Here is a 23,666-nt window from a genome sequence, read left to right on the forward strand (position 1 = left end):
CAAGGATGCAGGAGCTGCCAGGAATCCCTTCCTGGAGGTGTTACGGTGCCCAGGAACCAGTTGGCACAGAGCTGGGCACACCTGGCTGTGTCCTCTTCTGCCCCCTGTTTTTGGGATGCCTTGCAGAGCTGGCTCCTGGCACACACCCTCTCACCGAGCAGGCTCAGGGGTGAAACTGCTGGCTTCCACCTTTGCAGCTCCTCCTAGCCGTGGGGTTTCCATGGGTCAGAACAGGCTGTTTGTGTGGCACTGAGTTTTGTAAGTAACCCTGCAACCACTGGCTTGGTCCCTCCCCTCCACCTGCTGGGAAAACTTGCAGGACCAGTTTCTCCTCGCGGATGTGATTCCTCCCAATTGCCCTCCACAGCTCTTGGCAGCCAAAATCAGAGCAGTGGGGGGTAAACTGGACTGGCACAGCCTCCCTGTGCCCCTGCCCTCCACTTCCATCACCCAAGCACTGCCACAGCCTTTGGGCTCTCCAGGGAGATCCCATTCCAGCTGCTCCCCCACAAGCCCCGTGGCACATCCCAGCCCACCACCCACTCCCACCAGGCACCTCTGCACTTTATATCCCTTAGAACTGCCCAGTTCTCACAGACTGGCACTCTGGGGCAATCAGAAACTGAGCACAAGGCCGAGATGTCCCTGAGGGCTTGTGGTGACGAACAGAAACTTCCTTATTGCCCCCGGAAGATGGCAGGAGATGGCTCGAGAACCTGGCACATCGTGTGCCAAACTGGGGGTTCTTCTTTTCCACCTGGGATACAGGGTGAGGGAAGGAAGGAGGGCAAAGTCTCCCTGCAGGGACGTTGGGCAAGCAGCCAGCGCTATGGTGGGAGCCACACAGAGACCAAAATTCCTGGAGATTTGCAGGGCGCACTCTCCAGCGGCATGACTTGCCCCAGGGCACAGCAGGAGAAACCCTGTGTGGTGCAGGCGCCTGTGCTGGCAGGGAGTGGGCAGTGATCGTAATTTAGGAAAGGAGCCGCCCCCTCCTTCCTGGGAATTAGCATCGATGGGAACAGGTACATGAAAAGGAGGAGGAGCTGCACCTCTTTGGGTAATAAAGAGGGTAATAAGAAACAAAAGCAAACTCATCCAGCATTAGTTGCCCAAGGAGTGCCTGCTGTAAAAGCTGGGACAGGATGTTCCCAGACTTGGGAGAAGAGGATATCCTTGAAGGGCTGCTCCAGGGGAAGAAGTGAGGCAATGCACACTTTCCGTGGCACAGACTGCCTGCTTGACTCCCCTTCTCCTCCTCCTCAGAGATCAAGGATCCTGAGTGCCAGCCTAACCCCAACAGTGCTTTCTAGGCAGCTCCCTGCCCTAATTATTTGTGGGGATATCAGAGGAGGGAATGCAAGGGCTATTCAAAAGGCAGCAGGCAGGAGCTGACATTGAACTGCGTGTTAATCATTAATGCTGCACGGGGCAGGGACGGCACAACAACCGTCACAGCAATCCTGGATACCCAGTTGAAGATTAATTTGCCACCTACCTTAAATGTGGGCACAGGAGGTGGCAGCCCTGTGTTTCCAGGCACAGCAGGGAACAGGGACAGGAATGGGCTGGGTGCAGGGAAAGGAAAGCTTGTTCCCAGCTTTGTTTCCCTCAAAGCTGGGAGCAAGGGGAGAAGCCAAGCAGAGCCCCTTCCTGGGAGTAGTTTGGGCACCTTGGCACTGATGACTTTTTAAGTCATAAATGCTTTTGGCATTTATGACTTTTTATGAGGCAGAGGGTGCTGAAAATTTAGGATAGTTCCCTGGGCTGGGATGCAAGTGTTTGGGCACAGCACCACTGACTCCCTCCCACGCAGGAAAGGAGATGGGGCCAGCACAGAGCATCCTTCTAGTGATGAGATCTCTCCATTCAAGAGGACTGGTGTGTTATCCCAGAGGACTCTGGCTGGAAGGCTCTTCCCTCCATCTGTGGGGCACAGAGGAACCCATGTGCCATAGGAAGGGTCAGCCTAGACCTTGTCTCCCACATACCAGCCCGTCATCAGAGCACAGGGACTTCCTGCTTCCTGGGCACAGAGATCTCCAACAGAAAACTATGATGCATAAAAATAAATACCACCGGAAACTATGCAAAATTCCCCACCCCCCACAAGCTCTGGAAAGGTCAGGTTTCATGCCAACGCTATTTTGCTTTTGTTTAATTATCAGCCAGCTCCTGGGAGGTGGAGCAGCCCGGACAGGTTCTCCTTTGTAGGGCTGCACAAAGCCAGGGAGGCCGGGCTGGGGGGGCTGCAGGGGCTGGGTGAGAACTGCAGCTCGGGCAGCACGTGCTGCAGCTGCTGCCACATGGGGCTGAGCTGTGGCACCCACTGGGCCAGACCTCAGGCTGGGCAGGCGAGGGGACAGTTGCCTGGCCAGCTCCTGGGACAGCCAGGAATGCTCCAGCACCAGCAGGATGTGCCAGGAAGTGAGCGAGACCCCCAAAAAGGGCAGGACAATGAGCAACCCAGCTCATCTAACAGGCACCTCGGGGACTTGGGTAATGAACCCTAGCATCACCAGCACCTGAGACCATGAGCTGAGGCTCTCCATCAGCCTCCACAGCTCTCCCCTTCAAGTGATTAACCTGCTTCTCTGTTTCAGGAGGGGAGGTTCCTATAAATGCAGCAGTTTGCACATACTGGCTCCCTGAGGTGGCCAGCACAGAGAGGGTGTCAGAGCTGAGCACAGAGAGTGTCAGAGCTGAGCCCACACCGCTCTGCAGGGCTCTGCCCCGGGCACTTGGACACACCAGGTGGATCCTCCTCTCGCCCAGAGTGCCCTGGCAGAGGCTTGGTGCCGCAGGGTTTGGCAGGAGGCAGATGTGGAGGCTGCCAGGAGGTGAGAGCCCCTCACCAAGGCTCTGTGACTATGTAAAAAACTTCTGCTAAGGGGCTGCCCTGCCAGAAAGCTGTGCTTCATCCTGGGGAGGGGCTGCCAGCCCAGCCTGGATGCAGGGATCAGGCAGGGGAGCAGGAGGCAGCAGGTCCATGCTGGTGGCTGACACTCTCTCACTACCACTTCATTTCAGTCCTGTGGTCTCTGCCCCAGAAATGGGTGCATCCCCAGGCCTCCCAGGGTTCCCTGCCCCATAGGGGCAGACATTTGGAGAGGTCAAGAGTGACAAGGCTGTAGTTTTCAGGACACAGCAGCTGGAGGTGCCAAGAGGAAGATGGGGACAAGTCACCAGGCAGTTCGTCAGAGTTTCCATCAGTTGCTGAACTGAAGATAAAAGTGATAAAGCTTGAGGAGGAAACGGCTCGTAAACCTGTGCCAGCCCTGCTGGCACTGCGTGGCACCACACAGAGGACCTCTGCTGGCACAGGCCTGGGGCCACCCTTAGCTCCTGTGCAGCCCTGGACAGAGCAAGGCTGAGGACAGGGGTCTGGCCTTCCCAGGCAGGAGCCCAGAGCCAGGGACCCCAGCTCTGTACCCTGCACAGGGCCAGCCATGAAACACACGAGGCTCAACAGCTTTGCAATGTTTACTCTTGAAAAAATAATTCCATTCAGAAAGCATCAAACCCTGGTGATGCCACACACCCAGCCCTGCCACGGCTGCCACTCCAGAGCCTTGCTGGGGGACAGGGAGGGACGGAGAACAGCACCCTGTGTGCCTGGCATGGTGTGTGGAGAAGGGGGAGCCTGAAGCCCACCAGCTGAGTCCTGCTGTCACTGAGAGCAGGGAGCCACAGAGCCCTGTTTGGCAGGGGAGGAGAGGGGAACTCCTGTTTAGCCATCCCCTATCCCCAGGACCACCTTCCCCAGCCCCAGGAGGAGCTGGGAAGAAGCCAAGCCTGAACCCTACCCAGAAAGGGCAAGAGGGGAAGAGAAGTATCAAGGGGAAGAGAAACTGAGCCTTGGGAACAGAGGTGCCAAGGAAGGGCAATGGAGAGCCATTTGGAAGTTCTTCCAAAGCAGGGCATGGGGAGCAAGCTACTTTTCCTCAGAAGGAAGTTGAGTCCCTTTTCCATCCTCATAAAAGACCTGCCTTGCCCTGAGGGGGTGGCTGGGGAGGGCAGGGCTGAGCCCCAGACCAGTACTGCAGCCTCACAGGTGCCACTCTGCATGCTCTTGTTCCCTCCTGCATCCATCCCACCCCGTCCTTGCTGCTGGGGCAGGCATGCAAGGGACTGAGGGTCAGAGTGCCCGCAGTCATGCTAGAGCTGTGCTGCATCCACACTGGGATCATCCTGGCCAAGAAGATTTCCCTGGTTCACAAGTTTTCATTCCTGTTCTGGGCAAGGGAGAAGAGCAGGGGACAGAGGGCGGAGCCAGGGGGACAAGAGACAAACCTCCCCTGAGTGCACCCGTGCAGGCTGGGGGCTGCCAGCTCTCCGTGCTGCTTCCTGTTATCCACCCCTTCCCAGGAGCAATAAATAAATAAGTTAGTGTAGTGTAGACCCCAATGCTCAGTTCACAGTGAGAAAATGAAGGGGAAGAGCCCTCTGTTACCTCAGGGAAAGGGCTGAGCAGCAACTCCTTCTCCCAAAGGCAAGCCAGAGCATTCATCCATGCCCGAGGTCAGGGGATGGGCAGAGAATGATCTCCTGCTGCACAGATGAGAGGAGGAGCTGCACTGAGCAAGGGGACCAGGACTGCCCCCCGGGGTGCAGGGACATCAGTACCAACTGGCTGGGGATGGGAGGGGGCCCTGGGATCCTTCCTAAGGCACAGAACTCCCTCCCTCTGCATGAGGGGTGTACCACAGTGGGAGGGCCAGGCTGCCATCCCAGACCACCTCATAGCTTCCCTGCCAAGCAACTTACCACAGTAAGGGTGGGAATTCAGGAGAAACTCCCTCTGCTTTCAGCAAAAGCAGGGGATGCCAGGGCAGGGAGGATGGAGAGGCAGGGTACAGTACCACAGGCAAGGCCCATAGTGCAGCATCTCTGGCTCCAGATGACCCTGGCCCACCCAGCCCCTGCAGCCAGGGGATGATGCCTGCTGGCTGCTCCCTTCTCACTCTGCAAGGCACTTTCACCCCCTCTCCCACAAGCCAGGGGCAGGGCTGCTCCCCACAGAGGAGATGGATGAGGATGGTCTCAGCCAGAGCACACAGCCTGGTCCACTTCCACCTACAATCACCTCCAGCTTCCAGAACTGGCTGCCCTCGTGCTGGGTGTCCCTCCGTGTCCGCAGCAAGTCCAGCTCCTCTCCAGCATTCCCTTTTCTGTGAGCTGGGCTGCACCAGTGCCTGCAGCCCATGCAGCAAAGCCAGTGTGCAGGAGGATGTCCAACCCAGCACAGTCTTCAAGGTGCATCCACTGTGCAGGTAGCAGGAGAGATGCTGGAATATCCCCTCTTCAGCACTGTGTTCACCATGGGGCACAAAGCCAGCAGGCAAGAGTTAATAAATAACACCCAGCTGGCAGGCTGCAGCACTTGCACCATGCTGCCTTCTCAGGACTTCAGGGCCAAAAAGGAGAGCAGAGGTTTTTTTTGAGGCCCCCTCTAGGCTCCAATTGAGCATCTCCTTCCTCCAGCCTTGCCCAGCCAAGGGGCAAAAGGAGCAGCATTAGTAGAGTGTCTGTGTTAAAAAAAACAAGTTCCTGGGACTGGGGTGGCATATCTACAGGGAATGACCCTGTCCTGTGCAAGGGAAAGGGAGACCACAACAGGGGCCTGGAGGGAGCCCAACATCTGCTTCTGCAGCCCAACACAGGAGCCTGTATCCAGTCACCAGCCTCCGAGAGCTGCTGCCAACTGTGTCTGTGCACCGTGGGGTCTCTGTGCTCCCCGGTCCCCTCTGCTTCCAGCTGCCAGCCTCACGTCTGCTCTGCTGCTGCTGCTGGCACTGCCACCGCCCCCTCCTCCTTGGCAGGGGGCTCCATGTAGATTGGTGTCACTGACGAGGGCTTCTTGGACCTGCAGGGGAGGGGGCTGGATGGGAGCAGGCATAGCTGGTGGGTCCCCTCAGGACCCCAATTTCCAACAGCACTGCCTGGCATGATCTACTTCCCGCTGGGACATTCCTCCAACCCTGGAAATGTATCCCGTTCCCCCTCCCACCACACTGATTAAGGAGTGAAGGTGGTGTCCCCCGAGGATTGGGCTGGGACAGAAGTGCACGATGGTGTGTGCCAGGCAGGGCACAGTGCCATAAGGATGGGGCATTACCGAGCCCTGGTGTCCCTGATACTCACGAGTAGGGGGAGGCAGGGACCCCCACCACAAGGAAGTGGTTTTTCTTGCGGAAGAGCCGCCACAGCCCCTTGTGGTTCCCACGGACGTCCAGGTCCCAGATGTGGAGGCACTAGGATGGTGAGGAGGGAGGAAAAGGCATCAGAGCCTTGGGATGGACACCAGGGCCAGGTGTCCCCGGCCATGAGAAGAACCACAACCCCTCCCCTCATTGAGACACAGCAGAGAGGGCTGTAACCCAAGACCGTGATGGCAAAGGGCTGTAACCCTCCAGCCACACCAAGAGCTTCAACATCACCCAGGGACAGCAAGAAGCCATTTGGTCAGCTGTGTCAATGCCATGGGAAAACCCAAGAACAACAACCAGGTGTTTCCTAGTGATGCAGAGACCCGTGCAGGGCTGAGGACAGGCCATGACAGGGCCCTCACCTTGGCAAGTTGAGTCCAGGTGGTGAAATCTGCTTCCTGCTCCATCCTGATGAACATGACATAGACCCTGCCCTCAGTGTCGGGCACGAAGGAGTCCTCACAGGGGTTCTTGCTGTGGTCCAAGACCTCAGCCTCACTGTGGAAATGGAACAAGCAGTGAGAGGGGACCCCACCTTCCCCCTATTCCCACTTCAGACATGCAAGACATGGCTGGGGCCACCAGGGCCATCTCCACCCTTCCTTCTGCTCTGTTGGTTCACCCAGTGTGTCTTGTGGTGTCTCCACCTTCCAGCAGGCACTCACCCCAGCAGCCGATGAATTTCAGTCTCATAGTTATCCTTCCTCAAACTGTAGGAGGAGAGAACACAAAGATCAGGGCAGAGTCAAACAGTTTGATCCAAATTTAAGACTGCCCCAATGCAACACTAAAGGCAGCTGGAACCAATAAATGGAGAGCACCACACATTCTTGAGATGTGGCAGCAAAATCACGACCCTTGAACACCACTTGGAGCACAGGGTAGCCAAACCCAACCTTGCAAAACCACTGCCAGGACTCCCCAGCAGAGGCCAGTGTGCTGATGTAGGAGGTTATGGCCACTCCAGATGGGAGATGACTCCAGCACAAGGAGACAAGGATCAGACCAAGCAACTCTATCATCGAGGTCTCATTGTGACCAGCACTCACCTCTCCACATTTTTAAGCTGGACATTTGGAACTGTGTTGAACTTGTGCTTCTTGAAATAGGCTTCCTGGGAGAAAGAGAGAGGGCAGGGAAGGAAAACCAGGTTTGACCATGGTCAGCAAGACCTGGAGATGACCTCAAGCATCGCCACTACTTGTGGAGGTGTCTGAGTCAGAGCTCAGCAGCAGGACAGGGCCTGGGGGCTGCGGGAGGTCACTCACATGGAAGTAGCCGTTCATGTTGAGCCCCACGATGCCGAAGTGGTAGGAGCGTGAGATGTCCGGGATGATGCACTCCCGGCCCTTCCGCTGCTCCGGCATCCGCATCCACATGTCCCAGTCCCAGAGCTGGGGAGGGGAAACTGCTACTCACACTCAGCTCTGGGGACAGGCTTTGGTAGTGTGGCCATGCAGCGACCTTGCTGGGTGCCCACACCATGTCCGGCCCCTTTGGCCCCAGTGCTGTGGGTGGTTATGTGCCTCCTCAAGTCACTGCCTGCCCCAAATCCATTCTGCTTGGGCATCCTTCCCAGAATAAGCACAGGGATAGCCCCTCCAGGAGCTGTACACCCAGGGCCTGATGGTGGGCAGAGGTGGGGGTGTAGAAGAAAGGGACATTCCAAGGTGCTCACCTTCTCAGGGGTTGGCCACTTTGGCTCCAGCTCGTCCTTGTACAGGCTCTTCCGCAGCACCCATCCCAGGCCTGGCATGGTTTCCACACGGTACAGGAGTGATGGGTCCTCAGCTGTGTGCTCATAGCCCTGCAACGTTATGGGGAGTGTTCAGCACCCTGAATGCACCCATACCCCACCAAAAAGAAGGAGGCATCAGGCTCCATTGAGTTTCTCATTATGTAAAGAGGGTAACAGCCATGGGGAAGCACATGGCAGGGACAGGAAGGTGATTTTCAGGGGCAATTCTGAAGAGTTCAGGGCTGGGGAGACAGACCCCCTTAGGATGACAGTGGGGACACACACCCTGCTTTAAAGATGGAACCTGGACCCCAGTCTGACATGGAAACAACACAAGGCAGAAGTGGCCCTGCTCCACCATCCTTCCCTGACCCACCTGGTCATTCCAAGCAGAGATGCAGTACAGGCTCTCGTCCTCCTCCAGAAGGTGTATTGACTGGCTCAGAAAGCTGAGGAAAGAGTTGACCCTAGTCAAACACCCTTCTACCATGCACACCAAGGCAAACCCTCCACAAAGAGATGAGCCATGCCCAACTGCTGGAACTGCTTATCCCAATTTTTGGCCTAGACAGCTGATGCTGGTGGGACACCAAGGGAGGAGCACCCAAACAAGCTAAGCTGCATCTCACCATGGGGAAAGGACAGCATTGTCTACTGCCCATCAGCCTCTTCTCCTTAAGAAGAAACTGGAGGCTCATTAGCCCCTGTCCTCTGGTATGGGGCAGCTCCAACCATGTGAATGGATCAGCGTCCCCAAAAAGCCAACCAGGAAGAGATCCCCAGCCCTGAAGTCACCCTGCACTGATTGCCAGGACAGTGGCCGCAGACTCAGAAGGCAGTGCTCACTTAGGCTTTTGCCTGGGGTCTGCTCAACCTCAGGCAAGTGAGCTACAGCTGACAGAGATCTGGCCTTTCCTGAGCATCCAGAGACCTTCCAGGAACCCCCAACTTTACCTGAAGAAGTCAACAGAAATGTCAAGATCTTCCTCCAGAACCACAGCAAATTTAGCATCCTGTAGGGCAAGGAGAAGATCAGAAGGATGGAGATGAACAGGACAGTGCAGAGACACAAGCAGTGTGCTGTGTCTGTGTGGTTCCCTGCCCTGGAGGACTGATCCCAGCTCCTGTGGGACAGGGATCACAAATGCCAGGGGAAGGCTGTGCTGTAGCAGACTCACTCACCGGGAACAGGTTGAAGGTTGCAGTCAGACTGGCTTTGTAGTGCTACAAGAAAAGACAACCATTGCCTGTGTTAGCATCAACCTGGCACAGATCTGGGATTAAGCCTGCCTCTCTCAAATGCTATTCCAGGTCCCTGGAAATAACTGTCCCAGGATTTGAAAGCTCTCTGACCTGGGAAACTCTGGCGTTTTTAATGCTGATGGGAGTGTGCTGTATTCCTGAGAGGCCAAACAGCTCCACGACATCCATTGGCTCCTGCAATGGAAAAGTACAAAGCTCATCAAATGTGTGGGTCATTCTCCCCTCCCCTGCCAGTGTCACTCCCCAGGACAACAGGAACATCCCCTGCATGTGGCTGTCTTCCTGGAGATTACTGAGGCTCAATACAGACCCTGCAGCACAGAACTTGCCAAACCCTTGCAGCCCTTCAGCCCTCCAGTATCACCATGGCTTTGTTAGCCCTTTTTGCAGACACAAAGTTGTATCCAAGAGTATCTGGGAGGTCCCAATTCCAGCCCCCCACAAATAGTGCAGAAAGCAAACAGGTACAGCCAGGACCACTAATAGCTGCTTAATGGCAAGACCACAACCAACTCAACTTTCTCTCACAGTTGCCATGAAAAGGACCTTTCTGACCAAGGACAGGGGTCAGAAGTAATCCAGATTTGGGCTGAGGTATCTCTGCCCCAAGAAGGAGCCACCAAGGCCTTCTCCATCTCCTTACTGTGCATCCCATCTCCTGGCCACAAAAGAGAGAAGGAGCTCCCATTGTACCAACCCTTCCCCCTTTCCCAGGTATCCACCATGGCAGCTCGAGCATCCAGGCTGCCCCCTCATAGCTAAGGGATGCTGCTCCAGTTGCCATGGCAATGGATGCTGCTATCTTTAACTGCTCTGATGTGGTGCAGCAAGAGCCTGCATAAACAAGCCAGCTCCCCCAGCCCCACAATGTGGCAGTGGTGGAACAACTGTCTCCATCCCAAGACAACCAGGCAGTACCTCAGTGGATGCTGCAGAGATGAGGCCTAGCAAGCTCCTGAGATCTATTAAGATCCCACATGCCTGCCCCAGAGTACATTCCACTGCCAGAGAGACATGGCTTTCAGTGGCCCCAGGGCTACACAGGGTTGAGTGAGAGGAAGGCCTTTGCCTATAAAGAGCCAGTTGTCCTCCACCTGGCCCCAGCTTTCATGAACCCCAAGCTTTGAGCCTTGGCAAAACACTGTTTTGTGTCTCTTCACCTCCAACTGAGAATAGAGCTGGACAGGCATGGCTGGACTGGTTTGCTCCTCTCCATGTGAAGCAGCTGGACAGGTGGTGTTACACCCAGAGCAGCTCAAAGGGCTGGCAGTGCTCATCAAGTGAGAAAAGGGGATGGGGAGAGCCCAGCATGACCACCATGTGCCATTTCTACACACCAACCCCCTCCTGACATGGGGATGTCAGTCCTGGGCTTTGGGAAAGGCCAAGGCAGCTTTATCCACACCCATGGCTTGGCTGACTTTGTGTAGGAGCAGGTGAGGAGCAGTGTGACACACAGCTGGAGGAAGGTGACAAGGCTCTCAACTTGCCACCCTCCAAGGGCTGGGCCAGCACTGGGCTGGGGGAGCACAGAGCTGGCCACAGGGATCTCTGGCAATGCTCTCACCTCATAGTAGCCATCGATGAAGACTGTGATCATCTGTGGGTTGACACCCTGAGCCGACAGCAAGGAACGCAGCATCCTGCAGAGAGACAGAGGGGCCTGAGTGCAGCACAGCCCGTGGGCACGGGCCCTTCAGCACAGGGAGTGGGTCCCTTGGGATGGGCAAAGTGTGCACCATGAGGGAACAGGACCTGCCTATGCCTTCCCTTCCCCTCCTTGGTGCTCACACAACCCAGGAGGAGGGTGGATCCTGCCAGCAGGAGAAGGGGACGGGCCGGGCCCATGCCTGGTCTTGTGGCACAGAGCAGAGGAGCTGTGCCCTCTGGGAGTGCTTACCTGTACAGGTAGTTGGGGCGGTTCCCTGCAATGACAGCTACTGGCACATCAAAGACTTTATTGTCCTTGAGCTGGAAGAGAACAATGTCTATGAATGGGGGTGGGAGAGGCCATGCAAACCAAAATGATTATATGTTCTACGTCACTAAGATACAAGGGGTGGGGACCCACTGTTAAGACAGTAGAGCTGCACGGTCCTATCTCTTGGCTCAGGGCCACACCATCCAACCAGGATACCCTTAGCACAACTGAAAACCCTACCAGCTTCCCTTTTTCACCTCACCTCTTACCCAGCTCACATCCACTCAGAGACCTGTGTCTGAACCCTTCAGCACTGTGCCAAGGACAGCCCAAAAGTCACAACAGCTGTTCTGTCTGTAGATATTCAGGCTCTGCTGCTTACACTGATATCCCTAGAATAGGGTAACTATTCCTGGCAAATTAGAACAAAGGAATTTCCCTGCCCCAGCATGACCTGCCCCTGGGTATTCACCCCACCTTTGCTGGGGCTAAGGGCTTGCCCAGGGGCAGTTTGCATCACTCAGCTAGTGCTTAAGGACAGTGCTCTGCATCAGCTGCAAAACACACCTGGTGCAGCCCAGCCCTCCCTCCTGGAGCCTTCCTGACCGTCTGGCCTGCACTCACGGGATCAGGGTTGAACTCGATGGGTGTGGGGTCCTTGCAGCTGCAGACACTGCCGTAACCTTCCACCTTGCTGCAGAACCTCTTGCGGCGCCGGTTCAGCTCCGTGTCGGGCCAGTGGCACTCAGCATCTGGAGGCACCAAGGACAACAACAGGCCTGTCACCCTCACACACTCACCTTGGGTGCTCCAGGCTGGGAAACCACACACAGGGCTCTCCCTGGGCTCAGCCAGCAAGCCAGTCCTTGGCAGTGAACAAGCAACACTTTGGATGCCAGACACAACCCAAGGAGCCATCCAGAGGCCAGCCCCATCTCTGGCCTCTCAGAGCAGCAGGTTGTTCAAGGCCAACAGTCAGAAACAGACCAGACCAGGTCTGGTTTGGAGAGGTGACAACTGGCCACGTTCCCTCTTCTCCATTCTCACCCTTCTCAACACCCATGCCTGGAATTGCCATGGAAGTAGGAAGAAAGGAAGCTGAGCCCATTTTAAAAGTTACCATTATCATCTCAAAAAGCTTTAAATGACTTTGACTTAGGCAGCAGGGAGATGTCTCCCAGAGACACCACTGTAGTTCTTACCTTCCACAGATGTCAAGTGAACTTCTGTCTTCAGCAGAACAGGGTCACCCCATGTTAAAAAGCTTTAAATGACTTTGACTTAAAATCAGGCAGCAGGGAAATGTCTCCCAGAGACACCACAGAGCAGACTGTACTTCTTACCTTCCACAGATGTCAAGTGAACTTCTGTCTTCAGCAGAACAGGGTCACCCCATGTTGAGAGTGCAGGTGACTTGGCATGCTTCTCCCCATACACTTCACCTGCAGCAGGAACACAGGGTCAGGACTGCCTGGAAGGGCCCAGCCTCATTTGTCAAGGGGCTGTCAGCCTGAGGGACAGCTTGTCACCTTTTCCATTTGTCAAGGCATGATCAGTGGCTGTCAGCCTGAGGGACAGCTTGTCACCTTTTCTTATTGGCCTCTGGCAAATTGCTGAAGGAATATGCTCTGCCTCCATACCCTCCTCACCCCCAGGAATGGAGCAGCCACTCTCTGGGACTTGTTCCCTGCTCAAAGAGCCTGCTGGGGATGGGCTGGGTTTCTCTTCACCTGGCTTCTCCCAAAGAAAGAAGCCACAAAGCCTCTCCCAGCCTGTGCAAGACTCACCCCCCTTCTTTCCCACAAAGGTCCACATGTCTCTCCAGCTCAGGAAAGGTGCAACTTGGCTCCCCAGACTTTTCAGGACATTCTTGGCTGTCTCCTTGAGGTGAAAGGAGCCTTCATCCTGGAACAAAACACAACCCCTGTAGCTGAGGTCTGCCTCCTGACAGGGAAATCTCCCATCCATACCAAAGGGGTACAGGGCCCACTCCTACCCTTGAACCAGTTGAGCCAGAAACCTTCAGGGTCTCTGTGCCACTAAAGCTGTTGGTGGCTTCATAATGGCCCACAGGCAGGTCAGAAGAATCATGAACTCCTGTTTCCTTGAAACCAAATTGTTCTCAAGAAGGGCCATGTGTTAAGCAACACTTCACACAGCTAAACACGAAAACCTTGAAGCAGCACAGTGCTGCTTGCACAGCAGCCCAGACCTACCACAGTCCACAGGGCCCCTGTAAAGCCTGGAACTGGGAGACAGAAGGATCCCACCACATCCTTATATTTCCTCACATCCATTCTCCACCTAACCCCTTGCCTATTGCTGTGGGCTCTGACACATCTGCATTTTGCTCTCCTGCTTTGCTGGGCACAGCAGTACCTACAGCAAGAAGGGAGAGCAAGAGGACAAGGGAGGTGATCCAGAGAGGGAGTCACAGCTCCATGGGGATGTGACATTTAGTCCTGGGAATGCTTGATGACATTTAGGAGACTACTGCCCAGATGAGCTTCAGGACATCCTGACTCAAGACAACTTTTTTTTTTCATATTAGGGTCACACCTACCTTAATGGTGAATATTAGGATCCGGCCCCGGGCAACCATGTTGAGGAAAAGTACCATGGCTTCATCTTCGTGGGGGGAATAGGTGTCAAAGACCCTCTTGGCCATCACATGTCCCTGTTGGTATTCATACGTCAGATGGATCTTAAATACTACATGGTATGGACACACAGAATTATGGAAATCTGCCCTGGAAGCCTCACTGCCTGAGCACCACAGGGAGTGGCTTTTCCGGTATGCCAGGGAGTTATTCCCCAGTTAGTCCCCAGGCAAGCTCAGCCCTCAGGCCTTCCTGCACAGAGGTCCATGGGAAGCATCACCCAGCCTCACAGCTCCTCCCCTGCCCGCTCCCCAAGGACAGCAGGCAGCACAAGGAAACCCTGCAGGGACTCTCTGGGTGACCGTGCCATGCTCTGCAAACTGCAGACAAAAAGCATTCAGGGCCTTCCCTCCTGACTGCCCCTGGCCTCAGCAGCCAACAGTTCAAGAGCAAGGACAGAGTGCCCAGTTTGGAAAGGCACGGGGCTGTTTTACCGTGGCCTGATTTAAGACGATGACATGGATCCCTCTTCCCTGCTCCCGAGCCTCATCTTCCAGGACCTGCAAGTGGATAAATGATGAGAATCATATGCCAAGACCTCTTCTTATTCCCTGTCCATTCTGTGCAGCAGAGCCCCCAGACAAGAGGCAAATCTCTTTGGCTTTGCTGACTGCAGTGACGGGTGCCAGAGCAGAACTCCTGGAAGCAGAACTTCTTGCCAGTCACTGAAGTGCTCTCCCCACTGCTGTTTGTGGCTTCACCCGTTGAGCTCTGCCACCCTCTGCTCACAGGACAGCCAGCACCTGCCACTCACCGTGGTCCCATCCACAGCCACATAGACCTTTGACCGGCTGGAGTACACCTCGACATCCAGGACCTTCTTGTTGTTGACAGGGTGCCTGGGGACCTCCACATTCAGCATCTCGTCATCTACAGCAGAGAAATTCCCAGTTTCAACCAGTACAGGCACCTCTAGCTTGTCCCTGCTCTGTGCTAACCCGTCCAGAAGGGTGTGCCCAGCAGGCAGCCCAGCCCAAGGAGTCATGGGTTGGAATTTACAGGGATGGTGGGTAAGGGGAAATACCAAATGACAACAGCTCTGACCCCACAGAAACCTCTGCAACCAAATGTGCTAAAGCCTTCAGTAGACAGACCAGGAAGGGAGCAGCATTTTCTATTAATTTTTGTTAAACCCACATGCACAGACCTGTTTTTTGTGATGTAGCTGGTCACAAGTTAGCCCTGACTTGAAGAAACCCTTAGCTTCCTTGCTTTCAAAGCACAACAGGATACTGCCCCTCACCATAGTCCTGGGCAGACTCCTCTTCCTCCTCATAAGCAGCTCTCCTGGTGTCCAAGATCAGCTTGATGTTCACAATTACAGTCACAAGCAGGAAGAGGACAGCACCTGTCTGCAATGCAAGATGTTAGAAATTTGCAAGTAACAACCCCAAAACCAGCCTTGGCATGGGCTGCAGGGCATCCCAAGGAGATCCTGCATAGGATCACAAGCATCTGACATTTCCCCTGATTTTTTTCTGAGGAAAGTAAAGATAAAGAAATACATTTCATGATGAAATGCATTCATCAGCTGGGGAGCACTGACTCCTTGATATGTGAGAATTAACCCACTTCCAATGTATCCCTGCTTCCAGATCTGTGAGCAGACTCCTGCTAAATTATTGCATCAAGGTTGCGGGTCCCTCCAGGCAAAGAGTTTGGTAATTCAGAGTTACAGCTCCCAGGGTAACCTTAACTTCTGCCTCTGCTGCAGCATCACTACTCTCATCCATCCCTCTGGAACCAGAGGATGCACTCAGGGTGTTCAAAGGCAAGGAGATCCTGTGCAGCTGAATCAAACAAAGGGAAGAAGCTGAGGTCTGATTTCAGGAAACTGCACTGTACCACAGAGACCAGAGACCAGCCTGCAGCCTTACTGTCTGCAGCAAACTTCAATTGCAACCCTTGTGGATGCTGACACAGAGGGCTTGGGAAGGTCCAGGGGCTCTGGAACAGACCCTTGATTCTCTGAGGTCATTAATGGGGCTGGGATCACACACTGGCCTTGGTGAGAGGCACTAAAAGGATTTCTGCCCTGTCTGTCCAGCTACTGCCTCAAAGCTCCCTGTTGCTGCTATCCCTGCCACGCAGGTCCAAGGCGCAACTGAGGAAAATGGAAAACCAGCAATAAGACAACACGATGGTATAAATGTCACTATGGCATTTTGGCTTGTTAATTTGCTGTTGACTCAGGAGTATGAGCACCTTTTGGGATCTGTGCACAGAAAGCTTTTAATTAAGCACGAACAGAGCTGTGAGCTCATGGAGAGGCAGCGAGGCCACCTCACCGACCTGCCCAGACCTTCTGCCCTCATCAGATGAGGGAATAGCCCCGGTGACCAGAGCAAATAAGGCAATAAGGAATAAGGATTAAGCAAAACCAGCAGCCAGGTCTAGCAGAGCTGGCTTGGTCAAAGCTAACTAATGAATGCTTGGCTGCAGCTCTGGTCTACCTATTTTAAGCCAAATGTTCATCTGTGTTTTAAGCAGTGCCACAAAGTACAGAGATGTGTGCAGGCTCTAGCCCGTTGCCCCAGCATGGTGAGCAATGCCTCCCTGAATGACCAGACCCATTCCCAAGCCTTCAACGCCCTATCAGACACAGAACGGGGCAGTCTTCTTGCCCAGGGAGCCCTCATGAGCCTTTGTCCTCCCCTGCTCCCTCCCACAGCAACCAACTGCCAGATCTCATGAGCTCCTCTCAGGAAAAGCCCCTTTTCTGTGTTTTGCTGCCATGGGGCCAAACCTTGCTGTCCTTACAGCCCCAGACACCCCCAGGATGTCGTCTCCACCAAGGATTAGCTGTTTTACAGCACAAGCAACCAAGCCTGAGCCTTTCCCAGACACCAGCTGCCTCTGCATGAGATCCTGTTACCAAGCCCTATTTTCTCTGTCCACCTGTTGTGCCTTATACCAGGCTTGGTTTGCAAATCAAACAGCTAAAGCCTGAGTCCTGCAGCAATCAGCATGGGTCCAGAGCCAGGTTTCTAGCTGAAAGCTTCCCAAGGCCACCTGGATAATTGTATCTCCTCCCACAGCCAGGTCTCAACAGGTCTGCTGGCAGCTGAAAGGAGCAGCTACACGTGGCAGACCCTAAAACACACACGGGCACTTGGAGGCAGCTTCCTGGGGAACAAGTTATGCTTCCTCAGCACGTCAGGACACCCAGACTGCCAGCAGACGCACTTCCACCCATGCAGCTGCCCCATAAACTTGTAAATCCTGTAGATTATCCTCCCTAATCTGCTGCAGGGCCGCGGGTGACTCACCTGGCAGAGCTTCCGCAGCGCGCGCTGGTTCATCAGCTTGTACTTCCAGGCCAGGTACCAGCTCCGCTTCTTGTGGGGCTTCACAGGCGGGTTGGGCTTCCACTCCTCCATGGTCCCGGGGCTGGCACGGGGGCAGCCGTGTGGGGCAGGGGTCAGGATGTGTGCTGCTCTGCTCTCATGTCCATCGGGGCTCCCTGCTGGGATGGGTGCGGGGTGAGGGAGCTGCCTTCAAACTCTCTCCCCAGCAAAGGCAGAGCCTGGCACAGGCAGTGGCCGTGGACTGCACTGATGTGCTATGAGCACAAGCCCTTTGGAGCCTCCCTGCCTGCCAGAACTCCTGCTGGCAGCAGTGCGGGAGGCCAGGCTTTGCTGCAGGGTGAGGGGAAGCCCCTGAACTCATCGGCCAGTGCCTGCCTCTGCTCCAGGCCAAACCTCAGCGAGGCTGCTGCAGTGCCAGGGGCTCACTCCCACGCTCTGGGCAAGAAAAGCAGCCCAAAGTCACAAGCAGCCAACAGATCCATCAGTTGTTATGGAACGGGCCCCACTGGCCATGTGTGCCAGCGGCGTCCCGGGCGGAGAGACAGCCTCCCCGCCAAGAGCCGGGCACGGGAGCAGCACCGGCCCGGCGCCCTGCTGGAGCTTCCAGCACGCCCGGGCAGCCGGGGCTGCGCCGGCGGGAGGCCGGGCCCGGAGCAAACCGCTGGGCCTGGGCGGGACGGGAGCCCGGCAGGGCCAGGGACCGGCTGGAGCACAGCGCCCGGCAAGGCCAGCCGGGGCGGGAGAGCAGCGCCCAGGGGCCCGCAGGCTCTCGGGGGGCGCAGGCGGCGAAGGGCACCCAGGCGCTCCGGGCCAGCCGGGTGTCTGAGGGCGGCGGGGAGAGGGCACCCAGGCGCTTCGGGACCGCGGGGAGGCCGGGGAGGGCCGGAAGGCGTGTGCCGGCCGCGCTACTCACGGGGGGGCCGGGCCGGGCCGGGCTGGGCTGGGCCGGGCAGGGCCGGGCTGGGCTGGGCCGGTCAGGGCCGGGCAGGGCCGGTCCCTCGCCGAACGCCTCCGGACGCTGCGCCTCGAGCTGGTGAGTGCCGCGGCACCGGGAGCGCTGCCGGCCGCCCCCCCGGTAACTGACCGTCCCGAGCCGCGGGCACCGCAGCCACCTCGGGCGGCCGCTTGCCGCCCCCGGTGACAGTCCCCAGTAGTGCTCGCGTTTTGGGGAGCCCCCTTGCTCCTCCGTGTGCCCAGCTCTTGCCCCTTCCCCGGCCGCTCTCTGCCCCCGGCCCACGCAGCATCCACCCCCGGGGTCCCCCCCTGCCCCCCTCGCGGCCCCGGACGCCGGCTCCGTCGGGGATCGCGGTGTCCGGGATGAGAATTTAGGGCTGGCACCTTCGCCAAGGGCACGGTGGTGGATCGTGTCTCCCCCGGGTGTGACCCCCAGGGTGGCAAGGCACGGGCATCGCTGGGAGCTTTCCCGGGCAGGTTCCTGCGGGGGCTCTCGGCTGTGCTGCAGCCCGTTCCGGGGCCGTGCCCGTGGCACATTCCTCGCCTCCCTCTTTCGTGGAGCGAGCAGAGACCGGCGGTGCCTGCGCCTCCGGGAAACGTGGCGAGGTTGGGCAATGGGTTCAAGTGCAGCGGGGGGAAGGGACTCTCCCACGCACGAACATGCCGAGCGGGTGGGAATGAGCGTTGTTTCCACAGGGAAACAGGCTAAATACGCCCGCATCTCCCTGCGTGCCCCCGGGGGGCTGGAGCACCACCCAGCCCGAGCCCTCCGCTGTGGCTGATTCAATTTTCCCGTCGGTGCAGGAGCTTTCATCCTCCCTCTGCTTTCATCCTCCCTCCGCAGCGCTTCCAGGCTGCACCCTGACCGGAGGAGAAAGGTCTCTGGGGCAGCCGTGTTTGCCCTGCCCGGGTGCAAGCAGCCTCCAGGGCCTGCCCGGGCCGGGCGTTATTCACCTTGGCTCACAAAGGCATTTCCTTGCCCTGCCCTGGCTCTTCTTGCTGGCCGCTGAGGAAGTGGGGACACTGCACACCCAGGTCAGCAGCTTGGGACTGGAACCCAGGTGCCAAAACCCAGCACGGGGCTCTCCTCCTCGCCCCATCCCCATGAACAGGGACCAGAATTCCCCCCCACCCAGAGCAGCAGGAATCCAGCAAACCCCATGCTCAGAGGATAAGCTGGTCTGGGAGTGGGCGGTGGGAGGAGAATTTAGCAAATTCCCACTCTCGCCTCCTGATCTGAGGAGGAAGATTTATCCCTAGGGCTAGGTATCTTGAAAGGAGAAGGCGCCTGAGGTTTCTTGTGTGCTGGGGAGGGGAGCAGGGCTGTATCTGCCATGGAGAGCGTGAGGAGGAATGTGACAGTCCCCTGTACAGCCGTCCTTGGGGCGAGGTCGTGCAGTGAACTTCAGTGCATCTGGAGGAGCACAGAGAGCAGCCTGTGCTGGGTCTCCTCCCACAGTAACCATGTCTTGCTGGAGAGGGGGTTTCTTGGAGTGCAAGGGGGAGGTCAGGCTGCTGTGAACTAGCAGCAGATTGATGGCTAACTCCTTCTAGCAAGCAGTATGGAAAGCAGGGAGTGCTATCCCACCCTTGGCTTTTGGGTTGGCTCCCTGGGCATCTCTGACAGCTGCAGTTCTGCACGAGGCAGAGAAAAATGGGGAACCCCCCACCAGGGGTTTCCAGCTCTCCTCCTCCTCCGTCGTCTCCCTGCCAAGGCCAGATGCTTTAGCAGTGCGTGCAGAAAAGTCCATTGTAGGCAGTTTTTTAAATAACTTGCCTAGAAAGGAAATTTCTGTACTTGGAAGCTGGCTGCTGCCCCAATCCGGGCACATCCCTGCTATTTTTTATTTAAATCCAGCTTGAGGAGCATGAGGAGGGGGTGGGAGGGCTGGTGTTGGGTCTTTACAAATCTTTGACCCTTTTTTTTCCTGTCGTCTGGAGTGAGAGGTGTCACGTGCTGAAATTCTGGCTGGAGTTTTCCCAGGCTCCTTCCTCGGATGCTTCTAAGGCTGCTCTGGCTGTGGGACCGGAGACGGGGGTCTCAGGAGACTGTGGGGTCACCCGTGGGAGGGCAAGTGACTCCCAGGGTACCGGATGCTGAGGATCAGGCGTTGTGCTTAAACATGATCCCTGGGGAGCGCATGGATTTCTGTCACTGCTTGCTGATGCTGGGCACAGGACGTGTTTGTGAAGGAGTCCATGGGCATCTGCAGGCTGCCTGTTTGCCCTGCAGTGGGTTTTCTCCCATTCCCCCCATCCTTATTTCCTTTCCTGGCAAAATATTTGCGTCCTGTGCAGGGGAAATCCAGTGGCTTTTGGCGGCCAGTATCATACAGACAGGAATGTCTTGGCACACAGGGCTTTCCATTAGGAAAACAGATGTTTCTGCAGCAACTGAGGTTTGCAAAGAGCTTCCCCAGTCTCGGAGGGGCAGGAGTCGGTGAGGCAAATGGTGTGATCAGCAGTGCCTGTCCTCCTTGTCCTCCCATTTTGGGAGTGATTTGGGTCTCCAGATCCTGCCGTGTGACGTTGTCACCAGGCTTGGTTCAGACCCTAGAAGGTGAGAAGTAAAGGCATGAAGGGACCAGTCTGGGGAAGTGCTGGTGGTCCAGCCAGCCAGTTGCACTGAGCAATGCCTGATGCTCTTGCCCTGCCAGCATCCTCCTAGGTCTTGGAAGATGCTCTGGGATCAGATCTGCATCCAACACCTCCAGTTCCTTGCTTACTCCTTGTTCCCATAGAAGATAGCAACACAAGTGCCCTGGATTTATTTCCCTGAGGGGTTGGTGGCTGGTGGGAGCCATAAGTTGTTGGTCACCAATGGCCGTGTCCCCAGCTCTTGGACAGGGCCCCCTGGGGTGGCTCCCTGCAGGATGTTCTCCCATATCATGCTTTTCACCAAGCAGCTTAGGAGACCTGTGGCCACCAGAGTGCCACCTCTGTTGGGCTGGGACATGAGTCCCCTGTGTCACCTCGAGTCCCCTGTGCTGTGTCTCCCCCCCAGGCCTACCTGCGAGCGGTGGACGTGAAGATCCTGCAGCAGCTGGTGGTGGTGAACGAGGGCATCGAGGCGGTCAAGTGGCTGCTGGAGGAGCGGAGCACGCTGACCAGCCGCTGCAGCAGCCTGGCCAGCAGCCAGTACAGCCTGGTGGAGAGCCAGGAGGCCTCGCGGAGGGGCAGCTGGGACAGCCTGCAGGACCCCAACGACAGGCTGGACAGCATCTCCGTGGGCAGCTACCTGGACACCTTGGCTGATGACATGGATGAGTACTCCCACAACGCCGCCGAAAGCGCCGCTGCAGCCACATCGGGCAGAGCCCCGGCCAGGGCAGAGCAGGATTGGGTCAGGATCGACCTCGAGAGGGGTCTTGCAAAGCAAGAGAAGGACACAGAGGAGCACGAGTGGCCCCACGTGGACCTCTCCCCACCTGGGTTGCCCCAGGATCACCGGTTTGCTAAGGAGCCCCAGGTGGCCAATGGGTATTTGGGCCAGCAGTCCCCCTCTCTGGAACCAGACAGAGACACCAAATCACCACCAGGGGCCAGGGAGAGGCTGGGGAAGGGAAATCCAGATGGGAAGGCTTGGAAAGCTGAGGCTGACCTTGAGAACTGCAAACTCAACAGCAAACTGCACCTGGAGTACGATGCCCACTGGCGCTGGCTCCAGTCACAGGATGATGTGACATTCCTATAGCCCGTGGCTTTGCCTTCCCAGCCCAGCTCTCCCAGCTGCCCACTCTGCTTCACTTCTCTGTGCTTGGGAGAGTTGGGGTGGCTGGAGGGGGGGGCCAGGCTGGCTTGGTGGGTTGCACTGTTCCTTTGATGGCCCAAACAGCATTTGGTGATGCAGCCATAAGGGACTGGGTGCCTGCCCTGCAGCACATTTCTGGGAGAGGAGGGGTGAAGTGGGTCCTGGTAGATTAATCCTTTGCTCTAGGGTGTTGCTTGCAGGTGGCTGGATGCCCCTCTGTTGTCCTTGGTGGTGGTGATGGGGAAACCTGGGACAGTGGTGTTCCTGGGATCTCTCCCTCTAATCTTCAGCTTTGTGCAAAAACTGGGGACCCTTCCCCCAAAATGACTACCCTGTGAGGACAGGAGACACTGCCATGCAGCCACAGCTTGGTGGCACCAGCATGCTCAGTGTGGGGCAGGACCATCAGCAGGGCATCCCTTTTGGATCTGCTCATTTCCATCATTGTCTTCAAGGCCATCCAGGGCAGAGCAGAGCTGGGGTTTGGCCCCAGCACGTGGTGGATACAAAACCACCCTTCCCTGCAGGTGAAGCCCTGCCTGGTTTGGATGCCTCTGTGAAGCCAGCCTGATGTGGGGCTGGGGAGCCTCTGTCCGTGCTCTGCAGAGGAAGGATGATGGTGCAGGCTTCCCCATGTGATGACATGAGAACAACAAAGCACTGGGTGGGAAATGGAAATCCAATTCTCCCAGTTTGTTCCTGGACTGTCTTCCGCCTTGGGAGCAGTCCTGCAGGATCCTTGGGATGGGGACACGGGCGGCCTGGCAGAGCCTGCAGGGCTCAGACTCAGAGAGGCTCCTGCTCTCCCCTGATGATGGGGAAGGCTGGGTTTCTCTGTCTGTGGGATGAATGGTGCCAGGTCTCTGCCTTCTACCAGCAACCAGAAACATGAGGCTGCTCTGTCGGGGTGGATTTGCAGGGACTCTGCCCTGGAGACATCTCTGTCTTTATCCTTGGCTTCTGCCTGTGCCTTTTGCTGTCCCCACCACGCCTCCCAGCACGCCCCTTGCTGGCTTGTAGAGCATGGCTGGCAGCTGGAGCTGTGTGAGAGCTTGGGCAGGACCTTCTGCCTTCACCAGATGATGCAGGAAAGGACCTGAGCATCCTGATTCAAGGAGCCAAGCTCTTCCACATTTGTGGATAAGCCTGGAGTGTCCTGACTTCAGAACCCATGGGTACGTCTGTCCCCAGCCAAGTGCTGTGACAGCTTTGCTCTCACCATCGTGCTGTTGTTCCCTTCCCTGCGTGGGTCACAGCTTGGATCTGTCTGTGCTGGGATGGCAGGAGTGAGGACATTGTCTGGGAATGTCAGTGGGAAGCTGAGAGAGAGGGAGGTGACTGGCTGTGACTTTGCAGATGAGAGCTGTGAGCTGGCTGTGGTTAGGAAGGTGGTTGGGTGCACAACAGGTTCAGCTTGGTGTCTCTGAAGCAGCACCTTCAGTGGAAATTACCCTCTGTTCTGAGAGCCCCAAGGACCCTCCCTTCCCCTGCAGATCATCAGAACCTCCCTGGATGGATGTGGAGAGCAGGACAATACCAAAAATTCTCAGAGATGGTACCTGCTGAGGACTTGGGTGAATCCCAGCAAACTGGGAATGAGTTCCCTTATGCAACAAGCATCCATCTGCCTGCCCTGGAGCAGCTGTGCTTGCCTTGCCATTGCCTGTGAGTAGCTTGTGGCTCCCTGCTGACACTGAGCCACCGTGTCCCCAAGGCTGGCTGTCCCCTGCTTTCCTGCTAACCCTGCATGCAATGAATCAGCTGAGGGTCCCTGGGGGAGACAGGGTAAGTCCTTTGGCGCTGTTAAAATAATTCTCAACAAAAAATAGCTGGCTTAATAAATGTTTGTGTTTCTCCCAGGC

The 23,666-nt window shown here is 56.5% G+C and overlaps 2 protein-coding genes across 3 annotated transcripts; one reads left to right on the forward strand and one right to left on the reverse strand.

The window, feature by feature from the left end:
- Positions 1-3,465: 3,465 nt before the first annotated feature.
- POMGNT1 (protein O-linked mannose N-acetylglucosaminyltransferase 1 (beta 1,2-)) lies at positions 3,466-18,053 on the reverse strand. Of its 2 annotated transcripts, none has more exons than XM_039711400.1 (22): positions 18,012-18,053; positions 17,061-17,253; positions 15,035-15,143; positions 14,546-14,661; positions 14,226-14,291; positions 13,695-13,808; positions 12,919-13,036; positions 12,475-12,573; positions 11,756-11,883; positions 11,111-11,181; positions 10,778-10,853; positions 9,301-9,384; positions 9,130-9,171; positions 8,902-8,960; positions 8,324-8,396; positions 7,888-8,016; positions 7,478-7,603; positions 7,259-7,323; positions 6,875-6,919; positions 6,572-6,707; positions 6,145-6,254; positions 3,466-5,866 (listed from the first exon to the last, which is right to left on the reverse strand). In XM_039711400.1, the coding sequence occupies exons 2-22, from the start codon at positions 17,169-17,171 to the stop codon at positions 5,767-5,769; spliced, it is 1,977 nt and encodes a 658-aa protein (XP_039567334.1). In that variant the 5' UTR covers positions 17,172-17,253; positions 18,012-18,053; the 3' UTR covers positions 3,466-5,766. The 2 variants fall into 2 exon arrangements, with proteins under 2 accessions (XP_039567334.1, XP_039567333.1); XM_039711399.1 differs by having other exon boundaries at positions 17,061-17,257; positions 18,013-18,047.
- Positions 17,349-23,666, forward strand: LURAP1 (leucine rich adaptor protein 1). Its single transcript, XM_039711819.1, has 4 exons — positions 17,349-17,436; positions 17,622-17,970; positions 18,078-18,132; positions 21,058-23,666. The coding sequence occupies exons 1-4, from the start codon at positions 17,349-17,351 to the stop codon at positions 21,745-21,747; spliced, it is 1,182 nt and encodes a 393-aa protein (XP_039567753.1). The 3' UTR covers positions 21,748-23,666.

This window comes from Passer montanus, unplaced genomic scaffold, assembly GCF_014805655.1.
Source record: "Passer montanus isolate IOZ18808 unplaced genomic scaffold, ASM1480565v1 scaffold25, whole genome shotgun sequence".
NCBI classification, from domain to species: Eukaryota; Metazoa; Chordata; class Aves; order Passeriformes; family Passeridae; genus Passer; species Passer montanus.